This window comes from Brachyhypopomus gauderio, chromosome 7 (genome assembly GCF_052324685.1).
Source record: "Brachyhypopomus gauderio isolate BG-103 chromosome 7, BGAUD_0.2, whole genome shotgun sequence".
In the NCBI taxonomy this organism is placed as follows: domain Eukaryota; kingdom Metazoa; phylum Chordata; class Actinopteri; order Gymnotiformes; family Hypopomidae; genus Brachyhypopomus; species Brachyhypopomus gauderio.
The window spans coordinates 33,165,796-33,192,083 of record NC_135217.1 but is presented as its reverse complement, the minus strand read 5'-3'; the positions used below and the strand labels follow the sequence as shown (position 1 = coordinate 33,192,083).

General features: G+C 41.8%; 2 protein-coding genes, 2 long non-coding RNA genes and 2 other non-coding genes across 10 annotated transcripts in view; 2 read left to right on the top strand and 4 right to left on the bottom strand.

Annotated features, from left to right (window-relative positions):
- Positions 1 to 25,160, bottom strand: part of pde7a (phosphodiesterase 7A) — a 38,903-nt gene extending 13,743 nt beyond the window's left edge. For 2 of the 5 annotated variants that reach the window (XM_077013398.1, XM_077013400.1), the window contains exon 1: positions 12,007 to 13,034. In XM_077013398.1, coding sequence (XP_076869513.1) covers positions 12,007 to 12,144 — 138 coding nt within the window. In that variant the 5' untranslated portion in view covers positions 12,145 to 13,034. Of the gene's footprint in view, positions 1 to 12,006; positions 13,035 to 25,074 lie in introns of those variants that run through there. The other 3 variants (XM_077013404.1, XM_077013403.1, XM_077013399.1) reach the window with 3 other exon arrangements.
- On the top strand, positions 76 to 16,149 carry LOC143519699 (uncharacterized). The gene is made up of 3 exons (XR_013132499.1): positions 76 to 137; positions 15,609 to 15,666; positions 16,108 to 16,149. It is a non-coding gene; the product is annotated as an uncharacterized LOC143519699 (long non-coding RNA).
- Positions 16,665 to 21,987, top strand: dnajc5b (DnaJ (Hsp40) homolog, subfamily C, member 5 beta). The gene is made up of 5 exons (XM_077013405.1): positions 16,665 to 16,887; positions 17,330 to 17,452; positions 19,821 to 20,034; positions 20,225 to 20,399; positions 21,602 to 21,987. The coding sequence occupies exons 2-5, from the start codon at positions 17,346 to 17,348 to the stop codon at positions 21,685 to 21,687; spliced, it is 582 nt and encodes a 193-aa protein (XP_076869520.1). The 5' UTR covers positions 16,665 to 16,887; positions 17,330 to 17,345; the 3' UTR covers positions 21,688 to 21,987.
- LOC143519698 (uncharacterized) lies at positions 20,562 to 21,664 on the bottom strand. Its single transcript, XR_013132498.1, has 2 exons — positions 21,526 to 21,664; positions 20,562 to 21,376 (listed from the first exon to the last, which is right to left on the bottom strand). It is a non-coding gene; the product is annotated as an uncharacterized LOC143519698 (long non-coding RNA).
- Positions 22,352 to 22,437, bottom strand: trnay-gua (transfer RNA tyrosine (anticodon GUA)). Its single transcript is given in 2 exon segments — positions 22,352 to 22,387; positions 22,401 to 22,437. It is a non-coding gene; the product is annotated as a tRNA-Tyr (tRNA).
- Positions 25,161 to 26,108: 948 nt separating the features above from the next.
- trnay-gua (transfer RNA tyrosine (anticodon GUA)) lies at positions 26,109 to 26,194 on the bottom strand. The gene is given in 2 exon segments: positions 26,109 to 26,144; positions 26,158 to 26,194. It is a non-coding gene; the product is annotated as a tRNA-Tyr (tRNA).
- Positions 26,195 to 26,288: the final 94 nt, after the last annotated feature.

Here is a 26,288-nt window from a genome sequence, read left to right as displayed (position 1 = left end):
GCCGAGCGCGCAGGACTCTGCTTATCAGTAGCGCTGAAGTGCAGTCTGCACACTCTGTTTACTAAAGAAAAGACTGCCGGCACCGCGACGTCTGCACTGGGAAAGATTGGAGCTCAAGAACACAGGGAGGGGTAGAGGTGAGGGGGGTTTGTATTCTTCTTCCTTTACCTTAAAGAGCAGCTCCATCCAGCGCAACGCAGGTCTACAGCAGCAAGATCCTTTAAGTTTACGTACTAACGAAGGAGACAGAGACCATTTGGGTGTTTAGTTTACCAACATGTTTGAAAATCTATATTTGAATTATGAATAACACCCAACACTAAAACAAAATCCCAAAACACCATATTTTTTTAATACACCACCCACCAGTCTATTGTCCATGATTTATAGCAAATCCTTAATTTTATTTTTCTCAAGCAAAATCAAATTCTCTTCCTCAAACGTATCCTTTTAACTATCTTAAGAGCATCTCGCCGGCCTGATTTTGCTCTTCAGTATAACGCGGTGGTCTTGAAGCAGTAGCCAGTTCACAGCCTTGGCCCTGCCAGACGGAGCCAGACGGACCCGCTCGAACAACAGGGGGCGCAACACTGTCCCGCAGCCCAGAACGAGGCCCCACGGCTGCTCTGACATCATGTATCTCCGTGGAGAAGCATTTCCACAAATAGCCTCCTGCAGCAAGTCAGACGGACACACGTGCTGGTCCAACACCACAGTCTCGCCAGGCACAGAACAGGGCCGGGTGCGTACAGCACACGTAAGAGGGTTATGAGTGTAAGGGTGGACTGCTGCTCTGAGGGAACCATAGAGCAAGGTGCTGGACACACCAAAGGTCATGGGCTTGATCCTCACAGAACGCACGACCCGATAAAAGTGCAGATTCCTCCCCAGTGCTGGGAGTCACTCTAGATAAGAGTGTCTGCTAAATGCTGTAAACGAAAATGAGCTTTTTCAGCATCTATTCCCAACAGCCACTGAATACATGGACCATGTCTTTGCTGAATATGCAGTCCTGTCTGGTAGTGCGCGCACACACACTGTATCCAAGGCTCACATGTTTAAACACGCACTCTCAGTGGGGGAAGCCAATAGGTACATTGTGGCAACGAGAGTCCCGCAGTCTGGGGACATTCGCCGTGACTCCGGCAGCCGGAGTGATTAAGCACGCAGCTGCAGGGTTCCCGAGGCACACGCAGGAAGCACGATGGCCGAGCGCGTGACCGGTCGCCCCGTCGGACTCCAACTCCCAGCTCTTCTGCCTACGCCAAGTGGAAACTCTGTAATGCGCGGAGGACACCCCTGCTATGGTTCTGGCCAGCGCCACTTTGCCCATCGTGAGCTGCCCTCTGGTTTCACCGCCCCATAAACCTCGGGGCTCATGATCTCCGGCGGGCGTGCGGGAGGAACGGCTGAAATGGAAGGTCAAGCTAAAATAGCGCACGATTCGATTAGATGACGATTCAATGCCACTTGGGCAGAAGACTTTTCCTGAGTGAATGATTAAGTAGTTTAAGTCAGTGTCCTTAAGAAAGAGCTATGCTGTGGCACGATCCAGCCGTAGAGCAGGCGTCAGGGCCAGGGTCCAGCCAGGAGACGACCTTATCTTCTCCCCTGTGCCAAGGCTTCCTGGTGACCCCCAGAGCAGGTCAGCCAGTCTTAAAGCGAGCCTTATCAAGGTTGCCAAGACACTGACCCTCATACAGATATGCTCTGCCTCCAACTGAAAGTTCTTTCCAATTAAATGCTGCTACAGCCTTTGTAGAAATCCTGATTAGCCTCTTTTTTTTTTAATATACAATCATATATTTTCTGAGCAAGGTCATCTCAGGGCATGGCAGACGTGCCATGTCCCTCCCTCCGAGCACATCCCACTCTCCCCAAGGCACCACTGCGCCAGTTTATCAGCACCCATAACTTGTTTCTTCCTCGTGTCTAATTGCGTACACGCACGCACGCACACAGGAAAGTGCCCATGACATCACAGGGGAAAAAAGAGGGTTACTTCCACAAGCACCGATCCCCCCACCAATCAAATGGGGCCTCAGACTGTAACCCATCACCCACCAGTAGTTGGTAAGAGACGAGTGTCAAATTGGGAGACACCGCATGCATTACACCAAACACACGATACACCACAGACATCCAGAACGTTTTTTTTTTTTTGTTTGTTTAGTCATTCCCTTAATGAAATCATGCAGCAAGTGACGAGGATCAGTAAATGAGAAACGCTGGGAACGTGAGGCAGGAAGGTGGTTTTGAGAAGAACGTGGACCGTCTGGAGCTCCTCAAGCAGTGGATTGGGAAACACGGCCGTCTTGTGTAACCCACCAGTCACGCTGCAGATAGGCCGCAGTGCGAGCTGAAATCACTCACTCTTTGCACTTTGCCAACAGCTGCAGACTAGAACAGCTCGCCTGTAACAGACGATTTGCAAGCCCGTTTACAAATGATATGAGAAGACTATGTGCACAGTCAGCCACTCATCATGTTGGACCTTAAGAAGAAGCTAAAGTACTACCAGCCACTAAAATCACAACAGTAAAATCATTATTCAAATACATGATCTGTACCCCCTGCATGAGCGCACACAAAATTGTAAAACCACCCACAAGATTGTGTATTGAGTAAAACATACTGTATTGAGTAAAACATACTTTAGTAAACGCTTATACCCACAAGTGACCAAACATTCTCCAGTGCCAACTTATGCTAGGACGTAAGTATGGCCGAAGGGTGTCGCCCTGCATCCCAGAGGCACCTGTCTCACTCTCCGTGTGCGATTAGCTGCATCAACAACGGTTTCTTATTTTCTCTCTTCATTTATCTGCCATTGGAAACCAAAACACAGCACAAAAGGGTTTTTGTTTGTGCTTTTGCTGTGTTTCTCTTACACTGAAACTTTGACAGAATATTTATCAACTGTGGGAACAGACACACGTGTCAAAATCAGAATACAGATTCCAAATCAACAACCATCTGTCATTTTATTTTTGTGCAAATTCAACCCCCCCTCCCCCCAGGAATTATTCAACATGATGGAGTGCTCTGCCATAGGACAGGAGACTCTTCCCCACACAGATTTCACTCTGAATGAACCACTTTTGTTTTTACAAATAGTTTCTAAATAACAAGAGGGGGAGTATGATTTTCTATATATACACTTAATTCAAAGGCTTGACATTACCAGTAACAATCTAGCCCTTCATAGTCTATAAATTTGGTTCTGTTCATTTGAAAATATATAAAAAATATATAAATAAACATTTATCAATCACCCTATCAAACATCAATGAATACTGAAGCCACATTTTAACAATAGATGTAAAAAAAAAAAAAAAAAAAAAAAAAAAAAAAAGACATTAAACCATTCTGCAAACCAAGCCCTTGTGGTACAGATGTAGTGATGTCACCCCTCTCACAAACTGTCAACAGTAATACCTGCTTCCAATATTAATCCAGTGACCAATAAAATGGCACCTGAAATCATATTCTAATCCATCATAAAATCTTGATACAAGTTGTAATGTGGAATAGAGTTGCACAAGGCATGGAATGATCAGTGTGTTTCCAATAGGCCTACTACAACATGGCAAACGTTTTGATTCTGTAGCAGTCGAGGCTTTCAATACTGAACATTGCTTGAGGAATTGAATCGGTACTCTGGATAAATGAATCAAATACCACATGTTAATTTGACTCGGATGGACGACGCACCCAAGCTTGAGCGGCCAGCCAAAGTTCAGCCACGTCCACAACTTACGGGGGGAAAACAACTGGCTCAAGAAGTGAGGTGTGGGCATATTTTGTCTAAATCACAGATGACAACGACCAGCCAACATGTTCGACAAAACTAATATGTAAAATGTATTATAAATTAGAGGTGTGCCAAAAAAAATCGATTCATATATCAAAAATCGATTATCGTTTACTACGATTCAGAATCGATTTTAAATGTCCCAAAATCGATTCTAAGTCGTGGTGAAGTCTCGCGTTACGTAATTACAAAATTACGCGAGACTTTACGCAGCATGTTCTGGGACACACTCATGCGCGGAAAAGGTTCAAAACACATGGAGGAAAGAGATATTTAACCTGTCCGGTCTTCATTTAAGGCAAAAATATGGGTTCATTTTGGTTTTTACCGAATGCCGGGGAAGACCGAACTGGACACAATGTAGCTCGTGTACAAGGCTTGTGTAACGCGGTGAGCACGGGAGCGTTAATATAGAGAAGGGTGAGAAATAATATAGAGAAGGATGGACCCAAGTGCCGGCTCGCAAGATCAAGACGTTTGACACTCAAATGTATTAGCGAGAAGGAAACGCGCACAGCGACCCAGAACAAACAAACAAAACAACACGGAAGACTTGACGCGCAAGAGAATAGAAACCAAAACCGCGAGGGCACGGAGTAAATAGAAACAAAAAACCAATGCGGAAAATACAACGCGTGAAAAATAACACTCAACCATAGTGAGACGGTAGGAAGAAACAAAACAACAGTAACTAAAAAACAGTGCGGACAAATGCAACGCGAAAACGAAACCAAGGACACCAGCAGAAGTAACTGGCAAAAAACGCTGCAGCAAAATAAAACCCTTCCCAAAAATAAAGGCAAAACGGTTAGGAAGACATACAGGATTGGGAAAACTTGAGATGGGTCAGGAAGCGACGCATGAGATACTCGAATAAGTAAAGAGAAAGCATAACAGAGAGAGGTGGCGAGACCATTAAACGATAAGCAATCACAGAGAAAGCAGAGACTGGTTGAGAACGTACGGTTACGTCGGTTTAGTCTGGGACTGACTCTGGTGCCCCTAGCGACGGCTGGGGAACTGCATCCGAGCCAGCCCTGACAGCTCGCAAAATGAAGCTCAAGAATTTTGGTAACAACAAAAACCATTTTATTTTACCAAAGCACTTAATTTTTGTTAATTAAATGTGAAAGACACTTAATTTTCTGTATTTGTCGTTCTGTCTTGCAAAGCAGACTGTAGTAGATCATGCAGATTTTATAGACTGAAGCAGACATTTTTATAAATCAAATCGTTTTTTGAATCGAAAATCGTTTTGAATCGAAAATCGATTTTTGAATTGAATTGTGACCCCCAAAATCGGAATCGAATCGTGAGATAGTAAACGATTCCCACCCCTATTATAAATCCCTCCACTGCAAAGCATGTGGCCAACAAACACTCTGACCTCTACAAGACGGGTTAGCAAAGTTAAGGGCTGTGCTGAAGTGCTTTCTTAAGTGATTACAGAAATGTTCCATTTAGAATTTAATTGCTTTGTAACAGAGATAAGCTAATTACTCGTCCCTGCCATGTGAGAACATGTTTGTGTTCTCACTGCCAATAGGCTGTCAAGCATGTTGCCTACTTAAAATTAGTCCAAAAGAAATGTAACAATTAAATGGTAAAATATTGTGTATAAAACTGAGAAATTAGTGTACAGATCAATATGAAATTATGAATCTCCTCTTTATTTTGCTCAATCAGAACTACAACCACTCCAAGTTCATCCAGTCGAGCTACTACAACATCTGTGCTACACAGACAAATAAAAAAATGACAAAGACACTAATAAGGTCAATAACTAACAGAACAGTCCAAGAAGAATGAGACTGGTGAACCACAAAGACACACTGGTCTTCATAGCTAAGAACTTTAAACAGGCAAAGAAACTCACTGACGTATTTCCAAAAGAAAGAGGCCATTTATTTAGTTTATTTTATGACATAGTAATTTTACTTGCTTTATATAGCAAGGTTTCACTGAAAAATCAAACCTTTGCAATCTGATTTTTCTGTGTTCAGCTGAGAAACATTTTATAGGTTCAAACAACGGAGGAACTTCATACTTTTGTGGGGTTTTCATGTTAAAGTGTTGTTATGGAGAACCGTGGCACTACACCTGGTATTGAGTCAATATTCGGTTATCGTGTCAAACCTACTGTGGAGTGAGGTGACATTCCCAGAAAATTAAACAGCTGTACAGACAGGAATGCATCAAATACCTGTATGAACACACCATCAAAGGTATCGACTCGAAAAAGCACATATACTGTGGTAATCTGCCTGTTAGGGATTTATTTACACATGGGTCAGCACAGTGCCGAGAGCACAACTACACATGATGAACTGATGCACTAAAGCAAATATCCTGACATCATACGTAAAACAGTTGGCCAACTCTTCTACAGGAACGCCACACCCACTACTACACCCACCCACCCACCCACACCCACTACTACATCCACTACAACACCCACCCACACCCACTACTACACCCACCCACAACAACACCCTCTACACCACCCACCCACACCCACTACTACATCCACTACACCACCCACCCACACCCACTACTACATCCACCCACACCACCCACCCACACCCACTACAACACCCACTACTACATCCACTACACCACCCACTACTACATCCACTACACCACCCACTACTACATCCACTACACCACCCACCCACACCCACTACACCACCCACTACTACAACCACTACAACACCCACTACTACAACCACTACAACACCCACTACTACAACCACTACACCACCCACCCACACCCACTACAACACCCACCCACACCCACTACAACACCCACCCACACCCACTACTACACCCACCCACACCCACTACAACACCCACCCACTACTACATCCACATCTTCATCCAGTTCGGCAGACAACTCCATCTAAGCAAATAACTTATTGTGCAAAAGTCTCTCCATCATGAAACCCATTAGTGGAGCTTTTGATTCTTCCAGTAATTCAGTACCTGATATCCAGCAGTGTGCTGAACAATCTGGACAGACAAGCGGACCATCCCAGCATCTGATTTATTTAATTTCTGTACAACTTCGAGAGCCTGTGTGTGTGTGTGTGTGTGTGTGCGCGTACACCTACACACCGACACACACTTTCACATATGAAAACTGCGTCTAACAGGAAATGTTTGCACTTGTTGCACTTGTCCTACAGTGGCTGACTCAAACAGCGTGGCTCGAACAGACTTTTGCGAGAACGATTTACTGCTACTAAAAGAGAAGTGATCACACATGGTCACAAGTTCACTCATTCAAACTAAAGCGAAATAACTGCATCATCACATCAGTCTTAAAAAACAGCCTACTATAAGACAAATATAATAAAACAATAAAATCTAATTATGAAAAAAGAGTAATGTACTTGTAGAGTAAAAATTTAATTTAATTTATACAAATTCAAACAAATGTATAAAATGTTTGTATAAATCAACAAAGTCATTAAAGAAGTTAAAGAAGGGGTGAGACCAAGTGAACAGTACAGAGTTTGCACATACACAAACACACACGCACACACACAAACACACACGCACTGACTTGTGAAACCCTGAACAGCTCCTTCAGCATTCTTACCACATCCTGAAACTACGTCACTACAACAGTTGCGTGAAAACCTTATCACCACAGTCAAGATAAACAAAACACACACACACACACACACACACACACACACACACGAGTGCCAGAATGCCACTCCAGCTAGATCCTAGAGCCAAACTGACATTTCTGACTTCCTGCATAAAAACATCATGACACAATCTGTCTGTGGCCATCCATATGCAAAATGATTTTAACAGAAATACATAAATATGGTGTGTGTACAAATGTGTACACACACACACAGTGTTATCATAAGGGGACCATCACTTAGGGCTGGGTGACAAAGTGCATAGATACATAAAAATGTACTGACGCACAGATGACTTAACACAAGAACTACATTTCTTAAACCTTTGACAAGTTCAAAATGTGACAAGCTACAAGGACTAGCTGTCCCATAAAAACGAACAGAAACCCAAAACATGATAGTCATCAGCAGAGTCCAACCCTCCAAAACAGCAGGACATTCTCCCCTGACCACATACAGTCCAGTAGCTCCACCCGAACACCAAGTGACCGGACAGCCGAACTAAATACAGGGAGAGGCCAGACCTGAGCTAGCGTGGGAGTTAGAAAACCAATGATGGAAACCTTTCACGGGCCAAGCTGAGGTGGAGAAGAACGCCTCACTAGAAGAAGACCTCCCTTCTTGTAGATGCCCAGTTGTTCCTCACGGAGAGCCTTGATGCAGCTTCTCAATCACAGGTGGATGTGACCGTGGTCGGCATGTGTGGAACGACACAGAAGGCTTTGTTTAGACGTTTTGCTGAGACGCCCACGTTTCACCGTGCCTTTACTGGAAAACATAACGTCAAACGCCAGGCCTACGAGAAGACATCATTACCAAAAACACACCTGTTTGGGACAAGCTTGGGGCAGCGGGGTTGAGAGAGGACACAGCAATAGTAGTGGAACTGTGTCATGAATTAGGGGGTGGCGCATGCAAGAAAGCGGTGTGGCCTTCCGTTGGCAACTGGCCAAACCACTGCGCAGACGCGCAAGCACAGGTTTAACTGTGTCCTCTGCATCCGCAGTCGAGCTCAGTGCTCACGAACGCAGCAGTAAGAAGCAACCACGCACATACACAGGCCTGCGCACAACACAAGCGATCTCCTGCACTTTATGACTACGCACACACTTCGCACTGCAACAGTCTCTCACGTTTTATGACTGCGCAGACAGGGAAACAACGTTTACAAAAGCTAATTACTAGCCACAGCTTGTATGCACTACAGCCTTGGTTTAGACTGCAGCAGCAAATGCTCAGATCACCCCCCCCCCCCCCCAATCCTAACACAGGTACGGTTCATTTTAATAATTAAATTATTTACATATCAGATATGCATCTGTTACATTTGTTTATATAATATACATGTATACACGTGTGCATGCAAGCATATACACACACAGATTTTACATATTCAATTTCACTGAACCTTAAGCTTAATTAAACAGCATCTGAAATACCAGGTACCTGATCTCAAAAACAAACTTGCTACCCTAGGCCCAAGCACATTTGTCTATTTCACCCAGGTACTGGAATGCTGGTCCAGTTTGCCCTAGTGGGTTTGTGTGGCACATGCTACTGTCCAATCGATGTTCGGTTCATAGATTGCCACATTGAATTTTGTTCCTCCCCCTCAGGAATCAACTGCAGCCCGATCCCTATGCTTTCTGGTTCACACAATACTGCTAGCCTGCTTTTCTCTTTACTATGGTAAATTCCAGCTCCCCAAGCACTGTCCTGCAGCCCCTGCCTGCGGAGTTTATTCCCAAACCTGGTGGCTTTCGTCCAGCTTAGTCAGGTCCTCAGGAGCAGCTGAAGAGTACAGTTGAATGTTTTACCTTTGAGCTTGGAAAGAGATTCAGTAGCCAAGCGGATTTTCAGGAGCACCTTTTATTATGGATACATAGTGCAATTATTCCCCTTTTATCCATTTATTACTCCTATTTGTTTCGTTTAATGTCAGGTTCTAATGAATGATTATGCTGTCACTATCTGAAGTTGCAATTAGTTTCAATTAGATTTGCCTCCATGTTTACAGGCTGAGGAAAATAACAGCAATCATGAAATGACTTGTTCTTTGGAACATCTCAGTAGTCTTTGGAACATGCTAGCGCAACTAAATAACTTGTCTGTTGGTCCCTGGAGCTCCAAACACAGTCTCATCCCAACGCTAGCTCCACATCGTAGCACACACCAGCGTGGCTTTGGTTTATCACTCATTACAGCTTTCTTCAGCTGTTGGTTTTAGGCCCATCACAGTTAAAGTGTGAACATTCTGACTGTCCCCATAACAGAATTCCCCGACATGTACCACTGGCCTACAGCAGGACACGTCCGAGCCTGGGCCGAGAGCCGGAGCCCTGCTCCAAATCCCCCCCCCCACATTCCACCCGCAGACGAAATTCCAGTTAAAACCCAGGGAAAGCCTAGAGGCATTCAATTGTTTATAGACTAGGCTCACCTGCCAGAAAAATGACGGATCTGACCTGTGGCCCACATTTATAAAACACACAAAAAAGGGATGGATCAATTTCTACCCAAGCATCCACTTATGATTTGGACAGAGGGAAAATGATTTGAGGCACCCAATAAATGGACTAGGTTTTCATCATGGCTACAATACAGATGGAGCCCATGTGCAGTGTGTTACCTTTAATGCCAGGTGCACACTGCATGATTTTAGCCATGATTTTGCTGTCACAGACAAATTTTTGGGCTGAGTGACAAATTGCTGCATTTGTCTGTGTTGTTGCTCACAAAAGTCTTAACAGTTCGGTGACAATTTCCCTTCTGTGTATGTAGACCCTCTAGTATTGCCAAAAAAAATTCTCAGCAGTCAATCTTGTCAACGTCAAATCTTGCAGGACAAGCTGAAAACGTAGAAGCAACAGCGACAAGCAGCATCTACTGAGAATGAGGTCCTTTTACACAGTACCGATTACATGTGTAACATGCTTAGGCCTTGTGTATAACTTACAAAATACTGAAAATAACAGTGGGGAATTAAAGCTAAAATTTAATATTTTGTCAATAGCATTCTGGAAAGCAAGGGTGAGTGAAATGAGAGACAATCTTGGAATTGTTTTTTTGGTCATCAAGGCTTTCTTAGGCTCCAAACTACCCATGTCCCTCCGTTTTGATGTGGGGCAAAAACTGGCTTTGGCTCATTAGAAACTGTTAGTTCTATACGTCTCTATAAAACAAAACACACAATACAAGTAGACTATTTGATTATGATAGAGAGATTTCAGTTAAAATAGAACCATTTATTTTTTCTTTAACCTGGATAAAAGTCAGGACATGTGACAACCAGGTTTCGAAACTTACAATCAGATTGAAGCAATTGATTCGTTTTGGCTTGAACGGTTCAATAGGTTTTTATTGCACTTTTTTTTTTTTATCTCCAAGCTTTCATTGAATAGGCTGTTCTTGCAGCCAGCGTCTCTCCAACTAAGACTTCCTCCATAGTTTTATTACAGTAGAAACAAATGCAGTAACAACCAGAATACTCAGTTGTTCAGGCTCCATTTTGCTACAGTGCATGTTTGTGAGAGCAGCATCTGAGGAGCACGTCGGGGGTCTCCTCGACTGAAAGATCTTGTAGCGAGAGCCTCGTCTGCCATCGCTTGTGTAGTCTACACATTTACACTTCATGTCAACTTAAACAGGTCTCGGGAGATAGATGTTGTGTGGTGTGAGCAGTACAGTGATCCTGAGATTTTAAAAGTTGTGTGGTGTCCACTTGGCATAAGCAAGCCAAGGACCTCAATAACATCAACAAGATTAGTGACCACAATACCATCAAAACAAACATCTCTCATACAACCAGTTACTTGAAGCCATTATTATTTTCCCAGTTGCCAAGATCTACAGCTCATCGCTTGCTTGAGATTTATGTAGAATAGGTGAACACAAGTACTCGACCATAAAAGACACCTATCTTTCATAAAAGAAAAAAATTCACGTTCATCAAGGCACATAACCAACACTTAGAACGTAGTAAAGAAACAGTCCCTTCCACTGTCAGCCAAAACGTGCTTGCAGCAAACACGCTCCCATCTGTGAACAATCTTATTAACCCAAAGCCTAATACTCATTTTAGTAAGCGCGAATACGAATAAAATGCATCGCCTGCATATAGTGTGGTTTAGCTAAAAAAAATAGTTTAAAACTATCCAAAATGTTCATTTGTAACAGGTCCCTCACTTGTACACAGGAAGGAGAGATTCTGCTGTACTGATACTATGTACCAGCTGCGAAGCATCGTGAGTGACTTACGCCGAGTGAGGAGTGAAGAGTGAGGAGTGATGAGTGTGGACATGTAGACTGATCTGGGGGGGTCACGTTTACTTTACCTACAGTAGTGGAAACTGACCATAAAGACAACGTCTCCGCGACTATTGTCCGTTGCTGTCATTTACAAAGTTAGAACACAAATATCCAACAACTCCAGAGTAAACATTTAGATCCCTAATATTTGAGACCACAGCATACACACACAGTACAAGAGTGTACACATGAGATGTGAGCTGGTGGGTTCTGTGGAGACGGGTTTACCTGCGACAGCTGTCTCGGGTCGGGGGCTCCGAATAAAGACGAGCTGGAGCTGAAACTGATGGCTCCCCTCCGGCTGAGGACGTGCTTGGGAACCGGCCTGTCCAGAGGCAACACCGGCAGCTGATAACATACTTCCATTGAACTACTTCAACGCTGGATCCAGATCAAATAAATTAAATAAAAAGCACAAAACAAGAATCGCTAAAAACGTGGAGAAGGAACTGCATGGAACTTCAACGTTGCTTGCAAATGTCGAAAAGCAGAATTTTCTTTAAATGCAAAAAGAGGCAGATGTTCAAGACACAAAGTGCTTCATTTTGTTGGGATGGATCTCAAACTCGCGCACGCCGCCGTCACTGGTACCGTCCATGTTTCCCCATATGCACGTCTCGTGTTCCATTTTATTCGATTTTTATTCATCAGGCTCGATCGCCTTTCTTCTCTTCTCAGACAGATCGCGGCCTACAGACGATGAGGCCTGTATCTTTTTAGTATCTTTTAAAAAATGCTTCCTCATTTTAAAAAAAAACTCCGCTCTCTCAGTCGTGCCTCATCGTGAAATGGCTCCGCAGTGTGCCTCTAAATAAAAAAACAAAAGGCATGACCACTTCTAATCGGCACCGATGCTTAGAAAATATTGTCAAATAAATCCTGGTCGGAATGGTGCAGAAACTTCAGAGAGCTTCGATGGGTTTTCATTCGGGCTCTGCAGCGCGTGCAGAGAAACTATCAACATTTATTCAGTCCCCTTTTTTCCCCTCAATGCAGACATAAGACAGGACTTCACACTCCGAGGCGTCTCAGTTCTGCACTGTGTTGAACACACAGCAGCGTGGATCAAACGCACATCCTGCAGCAGCCCTGCGCGTGACGCCGCACGTGCTGACGGTGTCAGATCGAACGCAAAACGAGAAATAAATTACGCGGATAACACATGAAGCCCAGGCAGGCTTCCCCCGAGCATCGCAAGCCGTTTCCGAACATGCACCACTTGCCAGAAATGGGGCTGTTGAACCGCTCGCAGAAGCGTCCTTGCATTTTTTTCCAGCCAATAGATATACAGCAGCTAATGTAAGGCCGGTTCTGATTGGGTTGAAACATGGAAAGATTTTAATACGAGTGATCTTACTGGGTGGACGTTCAGGGCGATTCCGAGACTGATTTATGCAGTCGTTCACCGACTGTATGGACCTCAACGAGGGTATTCCACCACAACGGGGTTTGCCCTGCAGACGGTCTACATCACACTACTAGTGATTACCTTTCTTGAATGAGTCATCCAGTTGTTTGTGAACAGCAAGCCTCACTTAACTGTCTGGGGGGTATATAAATGCAATAAATGTCATTTCACGTTTACTTTTTATTTAATTTGTATTACTTTATTTATTTATTGTATGGTTAAAATACAAGCCTGCATAGTCTCTGGTAATACCTTATAAGTAAACAGTAATTAGTCACTACGATAGCTGCAAATGTATTACAGTGAGCCACTTAGTTTGGATGCTGACATAGACTACATGCATTAGGCCTAAAGATACTTTTATCTGTGCTAAATATGGAGGTCTACTCACATAATGCTGTAAACATCTCAATCAAGGCTGTCTCTGAAATCATATATTGTTGTGTAGGCTGATATATTCAAAATCAAATATTTGGGTGTTTGCATCACCACACAGTTCAGCATTGTTCCAACATGACCTCAGGAAAAATATTTAGCTGTGCTTCTTTAAGGTGAATTATACCATACCTGACTGCAGCCTACTGAAACCAATACAGTGACATATCAGCCAATTAATACCTCAAGAATCTGTTCTCTTTTGGGGTTGCTCAAGTAGCCAGAGGAGAGATGACTTGTGGTTTGTTTTGTTTTTTTCTCATAACAGGTCGTGGACAAAGTGATATCTTTTTTGACCCATGGACATCCCAAGGAGCAAATTCATCTCATAATAGATTTGTACATCTTTATGCATTAATTACAAACACTCATTGTTTTCTCATTCAGGTGTTGGCTGCCATCTCCAGTGTCTTTAAGGGTGCCGTATTGTGACGGTGTAAACCAAGTATGCCATTCAGTTTGCTAATCTCTTGAACTTTCAGGAATGACACTCAGTTGACATTCGATTGCTTATCCTCTATATGCTTAACAAATGCTTTATATACATAGTTACACGTTACATAATACAACAGTCATTGTCACATTTGGTCCTGAGTTTCAGTCACCTTAATGAATTTATCTTTGGCAGACTAACCTGTGTGTTGCAGTCGTCATATATGAAGTGTGACGATCCCATTGCTTTACAATGTTTGAATGTTTTAACTTGAATCGCAAAAGGCCATGAGGACAATAGTGATTTGTGTCATGGCAACAGTCAGGCTGTGTGCCCATTGTGGGTACAACGATTCCCTCCCACCCCGTCCCCACCAGCTCAGAACACAATTCAGCAGAACCCAGGCCCCCGCTACGCAATCCGAAGGCTTTTCCAGGCAACCTGGCAAAATGGTGCCAGACCAATTTTACCTTCCCAAAGAGCAGCAAAGTCTGAACCAAGGCACATGTTTAAACTCAAACTCAATGTACTATATAAAACTGTGTTTAAGGAAATGCTTTTCATAAACATTCTAATTAAACATTATTATTGTTATTAAATAATGTAATGCTTCTCAGTGTATCAGAATTTGTAATTTTAAAATATGTCCAAGAAGGTAAAATACTGTGTGTCTAAAAATAAGCGTCTAAAATGTAACACTCTATGTCTGTGACGCATAACAGCAGTGTGCTCTGTCTGTGAGGATGGAGAGAGGTAAATAAGAATAACGAATTATACAGTGTGGACAGTGTACCAAACGTGAACAAAGCAGGGTGCTATGGAGAAGCTACATCAGCTACAGCCCCCCCATTCCCCCCCAACACCCACCTCTCCGACAGCTCTGGGGAGGCTGCTTATGATGAGACAAGGGAGGCAGCACAGCTGCTAATTCCCCCCGAGATGCCGGGTATCCACTCGCAATCCGACCTGCGCTATGCGCCAGTCATCAGGAGACCATAAACGCCGGGAGTGCCGGCATAATTGATAGCACTCGTTTGACGTCAGCAGTGGCACGAGGCCCAATCCCCATCCAGCCAGCATTCACTTCCCTCTGCCGCTTCCACTTGGGAAAATCCATCATGAAGGGGTCATCAAATTCTCACTTATGTGCAGCATCATTTAAAGCTCATAACATGTGTTGTATTTCATGATGTTACTGTCTATATTCTGACTATGCCAGTGCTGTTATGTGTCCATGAATTTTCTGGCATGACACTGAACTTACACCCGTTTGAAGATAAATGTGCACCCCTGCACGTTGGACTGTCCCAACTTGAAACGAGTAGCGGCTGAATGAGGCCACTTATGTTGAATGTGAACAGAAAAGTTCAATAAAAAAGATACTTTGATATAATGAAATCATTTCTGATAGTAAAAAATGCAGATTTGTAAGATAAGAAGGACGTGCTTGGTTCTATGCTTCTCCTGTTGCTTAATTTTATTCTTTTACTTCAATTTACTAGATATTTTACATCTATTAAAACAGTAAAAAATATAATGTTATTTCTTTTACAGGCCATGAATATTCTATAAGGAAGAGCGACGCAGGTTGGGCCCTGCTGGACTAATCCATGTACGTTCACGCCATCTTCTGGTGACACAGGATAAACACATGAAGACCATACTACATAAAAATGAAAATAATGCAATACACACCATGGCCTGTACTACACGGTGGCGCTGTTATGAAAACAACAGTCAACATAGTATGCTACAAACTGTTATTACTGACACTATGGGCTTATGCAGTTAATCAGTTTAAATGTTTATCGGTTCAGATTAATTTGAATACATGTTTTACCCCAGTGCACTGCAGTTTCTCTCTGTGAATTTATGTATTGTGCTGTATACGTACACTCAACAAACACTTTTCAAACCAACTTTCTTGGAAGCTCCTATAAGGTGTATAGTGTAATGTGTGTACAGAGGGGTACGGAGTCTTTTACCATGTACAATTTATGTCATCCACCCTCAAAGCACTCATCAATGATTCGTGTCTGACCACTAATGTCAGGATATTTTTCAGTGACAGTACTGCACTCCACCCACCTTTGACAGGGGCATACATGAATACTCCAGCAATTTTACTGTATCAGGTAAGCCTACCAACACAACTCCTGTATTGCCACCATAGTCCATATTATTGTTGAGAATGGTCAACCATTAAGAAGTGAATCTGCTGTCAGAAGGTGACCGATGGATCAGATCAAGCTACAGAAACAGAGCTATATTGTATTTGTAGGAGACAAAAGCATGTATTTTAGTATAACTGTGACGTTAAATGACAAATAAGTTAATTTGATGACCGCAATACAGTATCCAAAATAAAACATGGCAATATAACATGCTGTACCTCCACAGTAACATATAAGGTGCACCAAATATAAAACACCACAAGATGGAGTTCTTGCACAAGAAGAACAGAAACACATAAAAACATATTATACAGGTAAACAGATACCAGAAGACTAAACATATAAATGAAACTTAGATATAGTGTTTTAATCAGTGCCTTTTTTCTCATCATCAGATACCTGCATCTATCTACATGCAGTGGTCAGCCATACATCAGAGACTCCCCTGTAGTCCAGTGGACATCCACCATGAAACCCAATAAAGCCCGCTGGCAACCATGTTAGACAGACCTAACGTTACCTGAGCTCGTGGGTTGCTCCATGTATAATTCATTCCTTCAGTAATCTACTCACCTATAGAGGAGCAACCTGACTCCATTGACCTGTCTACTGTGTCTTGTGGAGCAACAACACTCAGTGTCTGAAGCTAAGCTTAACAGGTAAGAATGCTAATGGAATTCCTTGGGATTACTGGAGTTCTGATGGAATTATCTGATATTCACTCAGTTTGGGTATCCTAGCACAGAAACACACATGGAAGTGTCATGATTGGATCATTTTGTGGACTATTAAATAGCACAGGCTCACCTGTATTCAGGGAATACATAAAAATTTGGATGTTTCAATGAATATGTTTTATAGTTAATTTAGTTATTATGGGCAACCTACCTGCCTCGCTGTAGTAACCTTCAACAGGTATTCTCCGATATTCATATTGTATCGATTGGCACAGGGTCAAGCCAGCTGTACATATGACAGCAAAAAACACTAAAAGGATCCCATCAGGAGCCTTTTAAGGAATATTAACCCTGAGGTTCAGACTGCTTCGGTAAGTACCTGTCGTACGTAAAACGTCACATTGATAGTGTGTTTGGTGTGCAGGTAATGGTCAAAGAACATGAGTGAGCAAAGGCAACGGGCCCTGTCCACGTCGGGCGAGGCTCTATACGAACTGCTGGGCCTGGACAAGAACTGCACCCACGATGACATCAAGAAAGCCTACAGGTACGTTTCTACACTGCCCACAATTTGTCTCCTCTCTGAATAATTTGCTGGCGACGTTCAAAATGAGGCAACCGATGAGGTGATGAGAGGGTCTGAAATGAGACGATGCCTTTGGTGGGAAACTGAGAGCCACTCTGATGGCTGGCGGTGCCTGGGTGTGCTGCCCTGTGTAACTTTAAGAGCACAGTGTGCTGAAGGTCGCAGCAGAACACAATGCAGGACAGGTAGAACTGTAGGAATCTGTTTGCTAATTTCATCCTGCAACTGGTCAGCAGATAAATGAACGTAACGACTTTTATAAAATTAAAATATTTATGATGCTGAAGAGACAGCGTATCTCTTGGATTGGGGTTTGTTATAGCACACCAAACATGAGTGTGTGTGTGTGTGTGTGTGTGTGTGTGTGTGTGTGTGTGTGTGTGTGTGTGTGTGTGTGTGTGTGTGACCAGCGGACTGGTAATGCTTGCCTAGTGCTGTATAAGCACACTAGCCTTGGTTAAGAACAGCTTCATGGTGCTCTTGGACTCACTAGCAGTTCCGACGTGTGGCACCCAGCTCCAATCCGGAGAGACAGGCTCTTAGGTGATTTCCCAGATCCAACACACCCAAATCAACTAATCAATTAATTACAACGTTTAGTAGGTGTGTTGGAGGAAGGAAATCACCAAGTGTGCTGGGCTCTGGCTGTTTATCCAGGCAGTCCTGGACACGAGAGCGCAAAACAGACTGGAAAAAGACTGGACAAACTTCTCTTTTCTGTCTGGAGTCACTCACCTAGTGGGACCCTCACATCCAACAAGTAATAACTCAAAGTATAACAAGTAATAACTCAAATTCAAGCCTATTTGACATTCATGTAGATCTAGAGAAGCAGACATGTCATTCTATGCTTTGTTCCCTGCATGTGCAGCTTAGACGGCACTCGAACACGCTCCCATCTCGTCTAAAAATAAAGCCAGGCACTAAAAACACTGGAGCAACTAGTGGGGCGATTCTGTAACATGAGTTTACTTCAAACCCACAGTGATGCTCCAACAATTACAGGACCTAACTGCACTAATTCATGTTGCCTTTAAGAGCCATTTAAATTGTAAGCATTTTAACGGCACTTGTTTGTGGTTAATGAATATGTAATCATAGAAACCCTTTCAGAGGCCATTGGCTTAATAAAAATTTAATGAGCATGCATGCTTCAAGCATTATAAAATGTTGATGAGAAATGGCGATTTTTTGTGTTGAGCAACAAAAAAAGCTATGATTATTTCTTTTTTTAAAGAAATATGGTTTTACAGGATTTAACTCTGGGACAAATGAGCTGTAGTCCCTTTCAAAATAATTTAAACACTTCACTTTTATATAAAAGTCCTCTTTTTTGATATCATTGTTCTGAGTATTGATTTGTTTAGCAATTGTTCTTCTGCCACTTAGGTGAAGGCAACAGGGATGCAACACTAAGTCAAATGTCAAGTTCCCTGAATTCTCTGAATGAAGCTGAATTTCCATGACCTATAACAAATGGAAAATCAGGCCGCCTTTGTTAAACGGGCATGGACAAATCAAGCAACCATAACAACCACTTACACAATACAGGAAATGCATGAACATATAACATTTTGATAAATGACAAAAATTTAGTGCATGATTTGACCCCAAAAAATGATAAAATCCTTGACTTTTCATGTCTGGAATAGACTTTTCAAATTCTTTGACATTACACAAATTCCATGACTTGTGGGAACCCTGGTGCAAAGATCTGATCTCACAACACATTTTCATAAGAAGCAAAATGAAACGGGCAGGTGGGTATATACTTGACCAAAATGGACATACAACATGACCTAAAATTAGCTGAAAATGGTTTGGGAATAATATGGCGTGAATCTGGCGACCCATTGGGGGCATGCGTGGACTTGGCGGGGCAAGCACGTGATGGATCTAAAAATAGGGGCTGGTGATGTTCCTCTCCTCACCCTCTCCATGTGCTGAGATGCTGCCAGAGATGCTAACAGGGTCTGTGTTCAGCAGACAGTAGGCAGGCAGATAAAAGTCAGGTGGTTAGGTGTAAATAAGGTCATCTGACTAACAACTGCCCAGTAGCTAATTTCTGTGGAGATCCTACGGCAAAATGCCACATGTCTCCAAGTCCCAACTTATGCTGACAAATCTGAGTTAGAGAAATGCACATTCTATTATTTAGGTCCAAATGATTTTATTAAAGCTGCTCATTAGCTCATTAGCTGCTGATTGGCACTATATTTGGAGCAGATGAGACTCTGTGAAATCATGGATTTCAGATCATTTACAAAATCCTGTGAACTGGGTTTGAGAACACGAGGATGTGGTGAAAGGCCTCTCTCCATTTTTACAGAAAACTTGCCTTGAAATATCATCCTGACAAAAACCCAGAAAACCCTGAGGCAGCAGATAAATTCAAGGAGCTTAACAACGCTCACTCAGTGCTGTCTGATGTCACAAAGAGGAACATTTACGACAAGTACGGCTCTCTGGGTCTGTACGTGGCCCAGCAGTTCGGAGAGGACAACGTCAACACATACTTCATGCTCTCAAGTTGGTGGGCCAAGGTGAGATTTCCAATACAATATTATAAATATCATCTCTGTTATATATAAATGTTGTCTTTTCTTATTGTGTAGATTATAATGTGTGTCAGATTTGTTTCTCACCTTTTACCTCTTCCTAGGCTAAACCAAAGCATGTATGTGTGTGTGTACGTGTGTGTATTTGCGCATGTGTGCACATGTCCACTTACAGGGTCTATTTGCCATCTGTGGCTTGCTAACGGGCTGCTATTTCTGCTGCTGTCTGTGCTGTTGCTGCAACTGCTGCTTTGGCAAGTGTAAGCCCCACCCCCCAGGGGAGGAGGACACCGAGTGCTACATGTCTCCGGAGGATCTGGAAGAGCAAATCCGCTCAGACATGGAGAGGGGTGAGTATGCACGAGCACACACCCTCCCACCCACATCTGATCACCGTAAGGACGGCTTCTATATAGTGGCAGCGTCCCTGGATTGAAGGCACATTAGATGGAGATCAGCCATTTTGAGTCAAACTAAGTACTGAAGCAGGCTAGAAGTTTTTAAAACGCTGCTTTCCAAAATTAGCATCGTTTTGCATTTGACAAGAATGTTTATATTGAATAAACATGGAGAAAAACTTCCGAACATGGAAAAATATTGCATTATCTGTATGTGATATGTCAGTTCTTTATTAGTTCAAAAGCTACCGCCTTAAGAAAGTGTTTATGCTGAGTGGCTTTTGAAATCGGTGTATAAATCTCTCTGCTTTAAATAAACATCCTTCTAAACACAGTTGGGCACCGTGTTAGTGGCAATAAATAGTCTAGATACTTCTGAGCCAGATGTTTGGACATAAGCCATTGTTTTTCTGCCAGTTAGCTGCAGGAGGTTTTTCATGTCTGTTGAAGTCTCTCACAAAACTGATAATTACTGCATCTGAGTCATTTGTCAAAGTGAGTCTGCATCCTGGTTATTTTTAGTTGTCGCACAGTAATAAGGAACAATCTGTTTCTTTCTGCCCTTTGAAAAATATAATGTGAGACAGAGTAAACATGAAATGCTCGCCTTTATATTTACTCTTTCAGGTCTTATTTGCTCAAACCACTTTCTAGACAAAATACTGTAGAGGCGCAACTCACCAGCATGTGGTTTTTCTGTTTTGAAAAACTAGATGAGCATGGCACTTGTTAAAATGGCAGCTTAGAAGGAAGTCAGCAAAAAGGTCGATTTACATTGCAGGATACCGCATAACTTGCAGAACATCAAAGTGCCATGACTTTACTCTTGGAAAACTTTCTGGGCAGAAAGCATCAAATAACCTCGCCCGCTGTCGGGAACGCCAGCAGAGCCCGGACTGCCCTTCAAACCCGGGGACACGGAGCTCACTCTGTGAGGGCAAGAGCAGAGGCAGCTGGGGAAATTCAACAGCAAATTGTTCCGATGTCCTTGGACAGAACAAAACAGCTTTCATATTCTGCAGAATGCAATTAGAGCGTACGCTATAACGTGACACCACACAGGGCGTAGGTTGCACACCTCTTCTTTTGTTGATGATAATTGTCCTGGCTTAAATGATTGTTGTTGTTTTTTGTGGGGTGGGGGCATGTTCCAGATGGTGACACTCCTGTTATGCATCAGCCAGCCAATGCGAGTGAGAAGACCCAGTTGATTGGGGATGGACACCGGACATACACCTGAGAAAGGCCTGCAGCTTAGTCTCAATAGACAGCAATTTCTTCAATCCTTCTGATTTTAAATATTGTTAAATATCTTTTTCAGTAAGTCTCACATAATAGTAAAATAGGAATGCAGTGGACGAGTACACAGAAAATGGGTTAGCCTTCGTTTATGTACATCTTGAACATGGACTCGATCTATACTGTCTCGACCTATTTCACCCTATGCTGTCTGTAAATAACCGACAATGGATTGTTACTGTTTTGTTTTTGTGCGTACACTCACTCACACACACAATATATATATTTAAAATACTATATATTTTAAGTACTATATTTAAATTATATATATATATATATATATATATATATATATATATATATATATATATATATATATATATATATATATAGTATTTAAATATATATATAATCATATATATATATATATATATATATATATATATATATATATATATATATATATATATATAATGAGAATGTGACTCTCATGTCCAATATTAAAGAAAAAACCTCATCAGAGATTTCACATTAGATTATTCAATATTAATAATTTACGCAATAATAAATACGTAATGTAAATTTTGCAGTGTAATATATTATAGAGAATTGAGGGAACCACACACATCTGATTTTATCGTCATAAAATGTTTAAAAAGTCGGATTCCTTCGAGCCGGATTCGAACCAGCGACCTAAGGATGTCTATGTATCCGCTACAGTCCTCCGCTCTACCAACTGAGCTATCGAAGGGCCGGTGCACGGCAGATTTTATGTGTCCTTTTCATATTGAATATAACAAAAAATAAAATTTTAAATTAATATGATTGATGCCGGTTTTTGACCTCTACAATGCAGGCAGCTAGCTAACGCTACCCAGCTGGCAGTTTGTAAACATCTAACATTTATCACCTGAAAAAACGACAACAATTTAGACGTGTCATGTCAATTGTCATCTAACGTTAACCAATTTAGTGTTAGCTAACTTATTCTAGCTAGCATTACTTCGTTAGCTGGACAGCGACATTTCATATCCTAAAAGATAACTTTAATTTGGCTCATATCGAATTAAAGGTGGTGCATAGACTGTCCTGCCCAGCTGGAATTAGCGTGTAATAGCGATCCAACAATCTTTTTTGATCGATGGGGAATTCACTCGGACGGCATCGTGCTGTCGTAAAAAACAGGCTGACAAGACTTCTACAGTATGAATTCAGTATGACTTCTACAGTAAGAATTCAATATGACTTACATTATGAATTCAATATGACTTCTACAGTATGAATTCAATAAGACTTCTACAGTATGAATTCAATATTTCTACAATATGAATTCAATATGACTTCTACAGTAAGAATTCAATATGACTTCTAGTATGAATTCAATGATTTCTACAATATGAATTCAATATGACTTCTACAGTAAGAATTCAATATGACTTCTACAGTATGAATTCACTGACTTCTACAATATGAATACTGTCTGTACAGTTAGTCACTGATGAGTGACACCACGCTACAACAACTGGTGGAATACAGAGTAGAGACCCAGAATACTTACCAGGCCACTTATTTTCTCATTTTTTCATGGAGAATGTGGTGAAACTAATTAGTCCCATTTGCTTAGAAATATTTACCAAACCAGTTGTGATTCTTCAATGTCAACACAACCATTGCAGAAAATGAGCAAACAACATATTTCCGTTAGAGGAGTTCTTTCTAATGTATATTATGCATTGGTGCTGGGCTTAGGACTACCCAGTTTAACATATAACAGACTATGCTATTATTAATACTTACTATAATAACAGCTGTAAATATGGGCTGCAAATGTATCTTGTGGTGGGAAATACTGACGTGAAAACAGGAGTCAAGAAAGTGAGAGCTGCTAAATGGACAGGAAGTGATGAAATTATGTCCTTTCAGTATGGCCACTGGCATATTTGTGTAGCATTTTCACAAACCTGATTAACCACTGATTACAGATTTATTAAATCTACAATACCAGATTGTATGATTTCATTTTGGTAAGCAGTGATAGGATTGGCTGCATACCAAAATGAAATCATACAATCTGGTATTGTAGATTAGCATATTTTCACTCTTTGGACTCCGTTCATGTCTTTCTGCTGTTTTCATACAAAGAATATACTCAGCTTTATGACTGTTCACAATTTGCAATCGTGAACACAGGTCCCACCTCACTATTTGTCCAAGTGAGCTAACGAGTTACAAATGTAATACGCAGGATGAGATGTCCATGTTAAGGAGAGCAATAGCAGGAGATCTCAAAGGCCTGTGTGGGCATTTTCAGCTCCTCTACAGATCCTCACTACTGCAATTATACGCATGAGATTAAGACCTATGCCAAATCATTAAGGTTTCACATGTAGCCCAGCCCTGACAATAAACCCAATACCTTTAACAAACACATTTGTGTGTTATGTACTCTGTAAAATCCATACTTGACCTTAGAGGAGATAAAAAGCATTAGAGGTGACCGTCTGATTGTAATGGTGTTCGGTAGCTGTGTCACTGACTGGCGTGTCAACAGAAACACTGTGTATGTTTTGGGAAGGTGAAAAAATGGCATTATATGTGCTGGATGCTCTTTGTCCAGGAACTGGACTGAACACCAACTGAGGTATGATGGAGACAGCTTGACCCGGTGTGTTTGGTGGCATGTGGTGTTCATGAATCTGATGAGGGTAATGTGGAGGCACATCAGTTTGTGTCCTTGCTGGTAGTGGATCGCACACTTTGTACCACTGCACGAATTTTCTGGTTCACCACTACCAGCTGAAGGGAGGTCTGCTCCATCACTATCCCGCTGTTTAAAACAAGGTGCCATATTGTTTCTGTAATCCTCCAGCATCAGTGCACATTTTGACAGACTTTCTCTGGGTTTGGGGACTTGTGTGGCTGTTGCTCAGTCTTATAAAGATGGTTTCAAGAGCTGTCAGAGCCACCTGATCCCACACCTTGTTGTGCTGTCAAGACCAGGGGAGAAAACAGTTTTGGGGGTGGATCTGAAGTGGCCTGTCAGCAGCCTATCCTGATGCTGAGCTGAATACACCAGTCTTGTTTTTAATCAAACTGGCTCAGGTTTTGCCACAAACTCACAATAGTACTGGCTTGCTGGTATGTCAGCGTGAGGTTTGTATGTGTGTGGAGCTCAACCAGGTACTCTGCTAATTCATCCACCTGGTCCATTCCAGGAATGTAATGCACACCCACAGGCCAGAAAAAATAACAATATGAAACTGCTAATTACAATGGCTGATGTACAATAAGTGTTTAACTATGACAAACAAAATTAGAAAAAAACTGTGTTGTGTGTTTGTTTACAGAAGATTATCATGAAAATGACAAGTAAGACACTTTCACCTACCATTTGTTGAGCTGATGCCTCTGTTTGAGACTGGATAGTCAGTGGTGGAGGTTGGATCAGAGGTACTGCCTAAGGCTGGATCCAGTGTTGGCAAACTACAAAGCCGTGTTGGCAAATATTCACAGACAGCCATGCCAGTCCTTGTCAGCCATGATATTTTTCAGATGTTGACATGGTATGAAACAATACAGAACATTGCAAACTGGCAGTGCATCGTTTACCTTCTAATTAAAACAAGTAGGCCTAAACAATGTTAGCAATGTGTGTTTTAACCCCTTACACTCCAAGGACTGTTGTTGGATCCTGGAACTTATTCCTCACACTTAACCATATACTTTTGTTGTTGTTGTTATTTTGTTTCAGTGTCTGAGTTCCATAAATGACAAGACTATATACTTAACCGAGCTAACTACTGTGTAATTTGGTCGGTCATATTTAAATACAAATATATATATAGCCTATATATTTTTTACCTCAAAGATTTCTGCACTGATCCTTTGAAATTCTGATATCAGGGTAAATGACTAGAAAGAGAAACGATTGACGAATTATTCTTCAAATTATAATATGATTGACACATTACTTACATGGTAGATTATCCACAACAAGAAAGTTAAACGACAGAGCTACAAGTTACCTGACAGTTAGCTAACACTAGCTAACCTAACCTATCTGACATTTACCTCAGAAATAAGTTTAGCTAGATAGCTAAATAGCTAACAAGGTAATATCAAATTAAATGACATGGATTATACCTTTTTTGTTTACCTTCATAATTTGTTTTGCAAAATAATTGTACCCTTCTACAATTTTAATTATATCTACAATGGCGAGGACAAATTCCACATTTTTTTCAGTTACTTGTCAGAATTACATTTGTCTTCGGCCAACGACACGGCCCCCGGCTTCGTGTCCGACATAAACTGGTTTTTAAACAGTTTCCCACCTTTTCATATCGTTGCAAATATGTACAAGGAGGAACGTAACACACAGTTCTGATTTTAGTGTCGAAAAATATATTTTTAAAAAGTGACTCCTTCGAGCCGGATTCGAACCAGCGACCTAAGGATGTCTATGTATCCGCTACAGTCCTCCGCTCTACCAACTGAGCTATCGAAGGGGCCGGTGCACACACTGTCATCTATATCCGCTTCAAATATATAGTTCTCTTCAGTTCTATATTTTTAAACATTACACATTTGATGGATGCCAGT